Source organism: Filicampus tigris, chromosome 1, assembly GCF_054856515.1.
Source record: "Filicampus tigris isolate MCC_2025a chromosome 1, RoL_Ftig_1.0, whole genome shotgun sequence".
Taxonomy (NCBI): domain Eukaryota; kingdom Metazoa; phylum Chordata; class Actinopteri; order Syngnathiformes; family Syngnathidae; genus Filicampus; species Filicampus tigris.
Window position 1 is genome coordinate 36,581,586 of NC_141217.1, and position 10,079 is coordinate 36,591,664.

At 44.1% G+C, this 10,079-nt stretch overlaps 1 protein-coding gene and 1 long non-coding RNA gene across 2 annotated transcripts; one reads left to right on the forward strand and one right to left on the reverse strand.

Annotated features, from left to right (window-relative positions):
• The first annotated feature begins 644 nt into the window (after positions 1-644).
• tcf15 (transcription factor 15) lies at positions 645-2,510 on the forward strand. Its single transcript, XM_086045031.1, has 2 exons — positions 645-1,277; positions 2,175-2,510. The coding sequence occupies exons 1-2, from the start codon at positions 804-806 to the stop codon at positions 2,229-2,231; spliced, it is 531 nt and encodes a 176-aa protein (XP_085901157.1). The 5' UTR covers positions 645-803; the 3' UTR covers positions 2,232-2,510.
• A 1,201-nt stretch (positions 2,511-3,711) lies between these two features.
• Positions 3,712-6,239, reverse strand: LOC147153908 (uncharacterized). Its single transcript, XR_015088627.1, has 3 exons — positions 5,925-6,239; positions 4,762-4,873; positions 3,712-4,702 (listed from the first exon to the last, which is right to left on the reverse strand). It is a non-coding gene; the product is annotated as an uncharacterized LOC147153908 (long non-coding RNA).
• Positions 6,240-10,079: the final 3,840 nt, after the last annotated feature.

The window sequence follows — 10,079 nt, forward strand, 5'->3', positions numbered from 1 at the left end:
GGTCTTTGTGAGCAGTTGTGGTGTCATTTTCAGCCGACAGAAGACAAAATGCCCCCCCCCCCACAGATGGCTAAAAATGAGTGCATTTTGCTTAATTTATATTCCTAATTTATATAACACTTATTCCACAAACGCAATATTTATCAGAATGCTGCAGAATACTCGTGGGCGTGCATAGAAGATATTCTTGGAAAAAAAAAAGGTTTGCGTTGACTTCCACTTTTAAACCTTCTTCAGAGCCACAAACGAGTAGTTTGTTGAACCAATTAAGAAATTTGTGTGCATGCTATATCTATATTTTCATCCCCCGCTTGTAATGTCTGGGGTACTGTAGTATATAATACTAAAAGGTGTTGCTTACATTTTTACTTTTTGAAAGCTTCAACATGTGCACTTTTTCATTTTCACTGTCTTAAATAGTTGAATCAGTTCTTCTACTTTTTGCGCAGTATTTATATATGCACAGTCTGGACTAGAGGGTGTGATTTCTTTCGCAATATAGCCCCATATGAAAAGCACTATGCCATAATATTTCATAAAGTACCATTATGTCAGTCATAGCGTGTTGTCAAAATCCCAACATTTGACGCCGTGTAATGCATGGTGATATCAGAGTATGTATCGACAGTCTGTATCATGCTTGCCAACGCGTCCCAGGCGAGCCTTCACGCAGGTCACGGCAAAGTGAGCAGTGATCACATCCCAAGCAGCGCGCTCGCTGGCTTCCACGTGTAGTCATGTAGAGCCGTGCGTTGTGCATACGGCGTGTCGGCATGTAGTCTTGCTGCAGTCCGAGTGGAACGATGACGTTTGCTCTGCTGCGCCCGGTGGCCGCGCGCTTCTATTCCGACCTGAGCGTCGCGTCCGAGGACGACGACAACCGCAGCGAGAGCGACGACAGCCCGGAGCGGCTCTACTGCGGCGGCAAACGGGCGAGCGCTGCGCGCAACGCGGAGGGCGCGTCCAGCCCGGTGGTCATGAAGCAGCGCAGCGCGGCCAACGCCAGGGAGCGCGGCCGGACCCAGAGCGTCAACAGCGCCTTCACGGCCCTCAGGACCCTCATCCCCACCGAGCCTGTGGACAGGAAGCTCTCCAAGATCGAGACGCTGCGCCTGGCCTCCAGCTATATTTCCCACTTGGCCAACGTGCTTCTCATCGGCGACAGCTGCGCCGATGGACAGCCGTGCCTCGACGTGGTCCACGCGCAGGCTGCAGACAAGGCGAGCCAGCAGCCCAGGACCATCTGCACGTTTTGCTTGAGCAACCAGAGGAAAGGGGTAAATCAAAGCTTTACGTGCCTATCGAGCAGGTTGAAAGAAAGCCGGCTGCAAACGGACTGGCGTTGCACTCATCACCTATGCAGTCGTGTCGTGTTCGTTTGCGTGCCCAACAAGCGCCAAAGAAACGACGCATTCTCACCGGGGAAATGAATAGCCACGAAAACAAAACACACAGGTCCCTCTTTTCTTGCATTAAGCCTTTTTAAAAAAAAAAAAAATTGGCAATCGAGCCAAGCACGGTCTGCGGTCCACCTGCGGTTCGCTTGGTACTTTAATCCACTAAACATTGACACCGTCATGAGTCCCGCATGTCCAATCGAACAATAGAAATATGCGACGGAGATTCTGCTTCACTCCCGATTCTAGTGTACACCACTTGAGTTCTAAAGGGGTTCATACTGGTTCTTTTGAAAGGTGACATTCATGATTCCATACACCATCATGGCATTTTTGAAAATTGAAACCCAATTACCATTTGGTTCTTATTTTGGTGCTAGCTAGAACCACTGTGTATTTATTTAGAAGAATGGGCCCCCGAATACTATGCAAAATAAGCATGTATAACTTTTATTTGTTTAGAGTGTATTCGTGTAGCCCTTTTTCTCCAAAAATGTAGAAAAATAAGTTATTCTCTATAAACACATGTATTTTGTTCAACAATTGGTAAGTAATTATAATTATAAATAACACACATAAAAAAGAGAAGAAATTATAACAAACATCATACTTGAGAAGGCGTATGCCTGATTAATGACTGTCGCATTTTACTCACGGCCGAGGTTAAGAAAAGAGACTACAACAAAAAAATGAGAGCCCACAGGTCAGCGGAATGATTCTGAATATTGTGCCTGATATCTGGTGAGTGAACTCAGTGTTTTTCCTTCTCCAATAAAGGACAGCAGTGAGTGTTTGAGGATGCGCAGACTGGGCCCTCTGCGACTGAGACGCTGACTGAAGTGGCCTGTGAAGGATTAGCAACCTGAAAACCCTCCAAAGACTTTCTCAGGGAAGAGTCAGAGCTGCACACACACACACGCACACACCCACACACGCACGCACGCACACATGTACATGCTGGATCCGACTGCGGAGCCCCCAGACTACAGTATTTATACTTGACCGAGAAATGTAAGCATAAGCCCCTCAAGGATGCCGTGCATTTGTTTGAGACTTATGAGCGTTTGTACTTCTTTGTTTGCCAAAAAATGTAATAAAGTTTATTTTATGAAAAAAAAAGTTTTTTAATGCGATTCTTGATCTCTCATGAACTATAGTTGTGTCTACATTGTGTCCCCATTATGGCTTAATTATTTCTAGCTAAGTTGAGCTAAAAGTGTTGAAGGAAAAATACAGAATGTACTTGAATAAAGTGTCATGTGTTTGAGTTAAATGTTCAGTTTTTAAATTTAGAAAATCTGATAATAACCCAAGAGTATAGTCGAACTATAATGAGAAAGAAGGTCCTCCTAACACGTGAATGTCCAAATTCTGCTTTCTTCTTCGGGCTTTCTCTCAATGTTATCCAATTAGAAACAAATAGCATACTAATTACAAACCTTTCTATACAATCATCACGTAATGTCATTTATGGCTTCATGGCCCAGTTTGCTTTTCATTTTCTTTCTGTGTACTTCTTTCTCCAGAATGAATGTCTGCATTCCTACAATGTCACATTTTTGAAAGATGAAAAGTAAAACTGGACGAAATCTTGCTCATCTTCATAGAATCCAAAAGGCCTTCATTTACTTTGCCCCATTAAACAATAATTGCATTCTCATAATGTTACAACTTTTGATATCAAATACAAACAACTTAAATCTTGTGTTTTTTCACGGTCTGAGTGTGTGGTTTCGATTTAACGTGTGTATTTTTTAAATTTTTTTTACAAGAAATAATTTCACACAGGCTTGCCACTGAGTTGCTGTTTATCAAACAAGCAGGAAGCACAGTTGAAGTATGAGATTTCTGCTGTCATTAGCCGGTGTGTTTTTTTCTTTTCTTCTCAAGCTCACGATTGGTGGGGTTTTTTTTTTTAAGTCTGCTATCGATTAGTCATGGCAAATAGTGGCCCACCCTCTGGTCGGACCCCCAAACACAGCTGTTGGTATGCCAGAGGGATAAATCACTGCCGAGCGCCCGACCGACAGGGAGAGATGAGGTGAGAGGTCAGAAGTGAAAGCCTGTTTCTCGCAGTGGAAGCAAATGATGCAAAAATAGTCTTGACTGGGTCTAATGTGTTTGGTTCAACCTGAAAAGAACAAATAGTTCTTCTGGCAACATAAGAAATATGAATATAAACTGGGGATGTATGCAGTGGTGTGCTAAAGCCATATCAACACTAGCAGTGTTTTGTTTTTCAGTGACTTTTTACCCGTTTTGGACAACCAAAACAATAAACAGGACACATAAAAGAGCAGGACTATATAAAAATTCTATATTTTTGTCGGGGGATCGTGCATGAGCCAAGGAGGAACCCATTATAGTTGAACTTTGGTTATCGTATGTCCTCATTTCCGTACGATTCGCTTTTTGACCCTTTAAGACAAAAATCATAGCAGAGGAGAAAAATGGCAGCCCTCTGTCCCCTCCATGTGGTACACACCATCATGAGTCTTCACTGAACTCATTCACTGCCAAAGACAAATTTATGTCTTTTCACAGTCCAGTCATTCAATTCCAGGAATTTATTGATTTTTTTTTCTTTTTTTTTTTTTTCAAACCTTAGTGTAAAAGAGGGTCTAAAAATGTCTGGCACTGAATGAGTTAAGGTAAAGACAGTCATTTATCCAATTCATTTATTTCACATGTTTTTTTGTACATACATGTTATTGTCGACAAAACGTGTTTTGACTGATATTTTGGGCTGTCAGCAAAAGACTAAGTGGAGTGACATTATTTTGGGAAATATTGCTTTGGGTTTCATATGATTTGATTTTCGTCCGACTTTGTGGAACACATTCGACAAGAAAACTGAGCTCCCACTGTACATTTTGGCATGAATTTAAGAACACTCCCATGTAGAATCTCAAAGCAACTATCCGTCTGTTTGTCATCGTCCATGACTCAGGATGTCGTCTTGTGGCTAACAAACAAGCATCAAGGCGGCGCTCCATTTGGCCTCACATACTTTTGTCGACCGCTTGGCCTTGGATGAGGTCTGCACTCAACTGAGTAACATCGCAGTTACCGTACATACTTTCATTTTTGAATTGAAAAGATGAGATTTTTTTTATTGCATCCGTCGGCCAAGTGAGGTCAGCCGCATTTCACATCAGTCTCGGAAATGTTGTTGAAAAACAAAGCCACTTTACTACATGGCAGTTGCATGCACACTTACAAGCTGCAGTTTGACGTCACTTCAAATCGCACCACAAATTTGCTGAACAGAAGGCCGGAGGAAGGCTCGCGGGTGTCACAGGAGGCTGTAAGGAGAGTGAATTTCAGTCGCACGCAGGGGGTCCAAGCACTAACGTAAACCTACCCCCTTCTGCCGCGTCAGACCGACTGGAATTTGCTGCGCTAAGTCCTCCGTGCTCAGAGCCCGGGCCCCCTCGAACGGCTCCCTGAGGTTCCCCCCCGGCAGGAAGATGTCACTGAGGCACAGGAAGGGAAAACAACGTGTGGCCGACCTCTCTGAGAAAGCCTCTGTGCGGCGGGCTTTGGGTCAGCGCCAGCCTTGACATCATCCTGCGATGGGACGCAGATGTACAGCTCTCTGGTGGCTCCATTCAGGCCCGGCACCAAATTGGGAGTTGCAGCAGAGGACGACCGACACTCGAGTGTGTCAGGATGATGTCTGGCACACCAGAGGATGTGGATCCACCACGGCACCACTGCATAGGTTTGGACTCGACTCGACTTCTCCACATCCTTGACGAGATACTACTCACCCGCAATAAAAACGTTGCACAGTAATTTGATGCTAGCTAAATGGTGCAAGCACAGGAGTCAACCCCTGGCAAAAATTACGGAATCACCAGTCTCGGAATGATGTTCATTCCGTTGTTGAATTTGGGAGGGAAAAAAATCAGTCACGGCTGACCAGTTTTCTGGAGCTGAGCCGTGATTGGTCGTTACCTGAGCCCCGAGCAACAGTGATGTCATTTTCAGTCGACAGAAAGTTGCTAAACATCCGCCACATGAGATGGCTAAAAACAGGTGGATTTTGCTGGTTAACTCATATTCCACAAACGCAAGATTAATCAGAATGCCTTGTTTAGACTAGTGAATGTGCATAGAACATATAGTGGTGGTGGATTAACATCAGAAGACTGCAATTTGATAGAAGTAGCAATCCCAAATGATAACAACATCCAGAAAAAAGGGAGACGCGAAGCTGGAGAAATATGGAGGGTGAAGGTAACAGTGATGCCACTAGTGATATATATATGTATATATAGATTATTTGGAGGGATTTACGCCTCTGTTACGCTGTTGCGAACACCAACATGGTTCCCACGCTTCTAAATACTTGTTAATCAATTTAACTATAAAAATGCTGAATGAAGAATATAAATATAAATACCAAGCTTGCAGGCTGTGATCAGAATAGAGCTTCGACTGACCGCGGCAGCTGACGAGCACGCCGGAACGTTCGCTAAAAACTACGTTAAAGTTTTAATTTTCATCATAAAATTGACTTACCTTAACTAGAATGCCATAGTGTAATTTATCCAATCCTGCACTTTAAAACGCTTGTCGCCGTCCTGAAAAGTGAAAGTAAAAGCGGCCACTTCTTCTTCTTCTCTCCTCCTTCTTCTTCGCCTGCTTTTTCTTCTTCTTCTCCTCCTACGGTGGAAGTTTTGCACATCCCACTATTTTCTCGACCTTTGAAGTAAGACCTCATTCATACAAAGATAATTGAATGATGTTGCAACACTGGGTTTCAAAGCAGCCAGGAAGAAGAAGAAGCCGAAGAAGAAAGTCAATATTTCATATAAGATGTTCATGAAGAGTGGAGAGAAAAGCTGTAGGGCAACACAAATCACGGCCCTGTCAGTGCAGACTCGCAAATCAAATAGATTATCCAGAAACAGGAAGGATGTCCTTTTTCTCGCCAGCATCATCTGCGAGCACTCGAGATTCCCACATGGGTGCTCACCTTCAACATGCTGTCGTCTTGCCAGAACGCCAGAGCATGTTCATGATCCGCCGTTCAAGGCCTTGACTCACTTTGTGGCCCCAGGCCTCACATGCTTTGCTTTCACATTTCCACTCAGCATGAATTCAAGGAAGTTTGCCCGACTTTCAACCAAGCCTCACGTTTCTACTGTCGGTGGGGGGTGGGGGGCGGATGAGCTGTCCGAGGAGCCGGTTAGCTCTCCCCAAGCATTTGGGGAACAATTGTTTTCATGCGGCAAAGAATTTGGCAGGCCCTCCGACAGCGGCGGGATGATGGACGGCCAGCAAGTCGGATGGGCGGCGTTGAGTGCGGCGAGGAAATCCCACAGATGAAATTACAGAACAATACAGATGATCCAAACGCTTTTGTTCTCCCGCAGACACCGACAATCGGGCCCCGGCCTTCGGCAGCTTGTCCGCGCTCACAGGCTGACGTTCAAATAAGAGGGGCTTGGGCTTGTGCGTGTGTGCTCGTGCATGTGGGTAAGAGGCAGAAGTGCAATTTGTAACCAATGTTTACATGCAAGCGCTTCATTTTTCATTTTGTGGTACAGCCACTTACGAGTGACCCAACTTAAATGTTTTAAGATACTCTGTCCATTTGTCTTCAATGTTGAAGTTCTAGATCTAGACCTACATTTAGGTATGTTTCATGTGTCTCGGACATTCCTGCTGGGAGTTATAGGCAGTTTTGTTTGTGTTTTGTTTTTCTTAGGGGGCGCTAGAGCACAATTTTTTTTATTTTTTTTTATTTTTAAATGGTATCGCTATTTCACTCATTCCTGATGTGCTTGCGAAATTTGGTGAGTTTTGAAGCATGCCAAGGGGCTCAAATTAGAGCTCAATGATGCGGAGGACTTATAATAATAATAAAACATTAAGGATACAATAGGGACCTTTGTCCCTATGGGACTCGGTCCCTAATGACTACGTGACTTCCTGTTTGTGTGGAGACATATTTATCATTTTAACTCATGTTTCTGCCTGAGAAGTTGTTAAGTGCAGCTTAGCCTAAAAACAAGTTTGATGTGTCAGTTGTTATTATTGTTATTATTAGGCCTACTATTATTATTGTTATTTAATAAAGTAGCCTAATGATTTCAGAAGCACAGGCTTTTTTTTTCCCAGTCGCGGTATCAAATAGAGTATGGAGAATCATGGATGGTCTCTATTCCTGGCTTGCTTATTCCTTGACTTTTTTTTGTCCCCTATTCGTGTGTGCATTGTCGGGCCCCTTTGACGTCAAAACCCAATTGTGGATGAGACAAACACACAAGCTCAACGTAATTGTTTTTTTTTTTTCAAATGTGAAAATTGTAAATAGTTATAATAGTTATAATTGAGGTGAGTAAATAGCCAACCCCCCAACACACACACACACACGCCACACAAGCGTCACGCAATGAATTCAAGGCGTTAAATCGAGGCACCGCTGTGTTCTCTGCGGCTTAGCTAGCGCTACAACCTTGATACTTGTACGCTCAATCAAAGCGCCATAAATCTGTCAGCCCCCGTAAACATTCTCAGCCTTCATGGGAAAGCCGGAGTGCGCAGGACCTGTGGGAGAGGCGGCGGAACCATTGGGATGTTTCATGGCAGCGTGCAGAGCAAACAGTCAGCGGATTTCCTCAATCAGAGGCTGGAAAGTGTGCGGTGAACAAGCTCACTGACAGAAAAATGGAACGGGACCCTGCGCTAGCAGCTGGGCACGCTAACAACCTCGGGGATTTACTTTGGCCTGCATTACCTGCATGCACACTCACTCAGATGTCGGACACAAATGAAACTGTTACACAATAACAGCTTGAATGAGGCCTGCAAGGTTGCAACTTTGCAGGTTTGTCAGGTCTGGGTGAATTTTTTATCTTTATTTATTTATTTACTTTTTTAAATTGAATTGAATTTTTTTTAAAAAATGTTAAAAATCAGCCCCCATGCTCATTTCGCTTTTCAACATGTCGCTTCATAGACATGTCTGATATAAGAAGACGGCTCAAGAGCCCTGGCTAAAAGGGGGTCTGCCATTTTGTTTGAAGCGGCCATTTTAAGGTCATGTCAGCCCTGTCTCTGGTTCTTAAACTCGTCCTACAGATTTTGCTTAATAGATGCCAATTTTCAACCACCTACACCAAACAGAGGGCGAAAATGTTTACGTTTTGTCATTGCATGCGGGTGGAGCCAACTCAAGTCCAAAACTCCATCAACCAATCTATCATCAAGACCACTTATCCTTATTAGGGTCACAGGTATGTTTTTGCCCCCACCCCCTCCCCCCAGTGCATTTCAATGGCCGTCAATTCTACACATATTTTTTCTATTTGCAGACTGCCCCACCCCTTATCCCCTGACTTTGACTGTGCTCACAATCACGCCCAAGGAGCTAGTCCACGTGGACACGGGTTTAAGTTTAATAGTGCAGTTTTTGTTATTCTTCCTTCGCTTCACTCATGCGGAACCAAGCTTTTTGGAGCCTGAATACAATCACTTCCACTTTTTCTTGTGGTTGTTAAACGGTGGTTGGGGGGAAAAAAAAGGAAAAAAGGAAAATGTTTCAGTGCGTTACTGCCACATTTCGGTGCATTACTGCCACGTACCGGTATAGATTACGGATCTTGTCGGCCTATTAACCCAATGAAAAAAAAACGAAAAAAACTACTGTAAGTCCTATTGAGAATACGTTTCGTGAAATGCACTTTACCAGATGTGATGGCTTCCCATCCAAATTTGGCAACAGGTACTACAGGTTCTACATGCAATCTTTTTTCTTTTTCCAGGAGATGAGTCATTTGTCTTCTTTCCGTAACATATTTTGGACGATGCATTATTACATGTTCCATTGTTTTGTCCTCATTTGTGTTTATGTTTACATTGCACAGGGTTCTTCTTCCCCGTTTGACTGGGGTAGTGTTATAGCGCCACTTCAGGCCTGGCATACATACTACAGCATTTCAGCAGCTGTGTGGACGCATGCATTTGGTGAAACGATTGCGCGAGTGTACGGGAAATGTTTGAAAAACAAGAAGGTCAAAGATTGGCTCGGTTTCTGAGTCGTCAATGAACCTAAGAAACATGTTTCGGGAATATAACGTTAAAAGCCACGCAAGCACGGCAGGAATATGCAAACTTGGCATTGGAAGACCGGATCCCAGATTTGAGCCCCCAAGCTTGACTGCTGGCGCCCTCCAAGTCAGTCGGTCCCTTCCTGGCGCAAAGGTGTACATGCAACAACTCTGCTCTTCCCGCATCCTTCCAGTCTGTTTAATTGCCACTGACCTTTATCACGACTATGTCTCTCTGGTTGCATGCATCCCAGCCTGGTCTCCACAGCGACTTAGGAATCATTACAAAATAACGTGTCGAGGGTCATATTTTGAACCAGCATTTGAACTTGAGTGCTCCACTGGAGATTTGACCTCGTCTTCCCAGAGAAGCGCCCGCAGCTGGGCGTGCAGTAGGAAGTGGCCAATAACTGCTCATTTCCACTCGCGCGTTGTCATAACCTCAGTACATTTTTGCATCCCTGCGCCAGCTGCTGCAGAAGGACGTATTGTTTTATGCAGGCGGAGAGCTTTATTCTTTTTCTCTTTTCCATTAAGGCTGTCAGCTATTAATAACCACATATTGACCTCTTTTGTCAACAAGAGTGACACCTACAAATAATATGCTTGAGGAGGGACA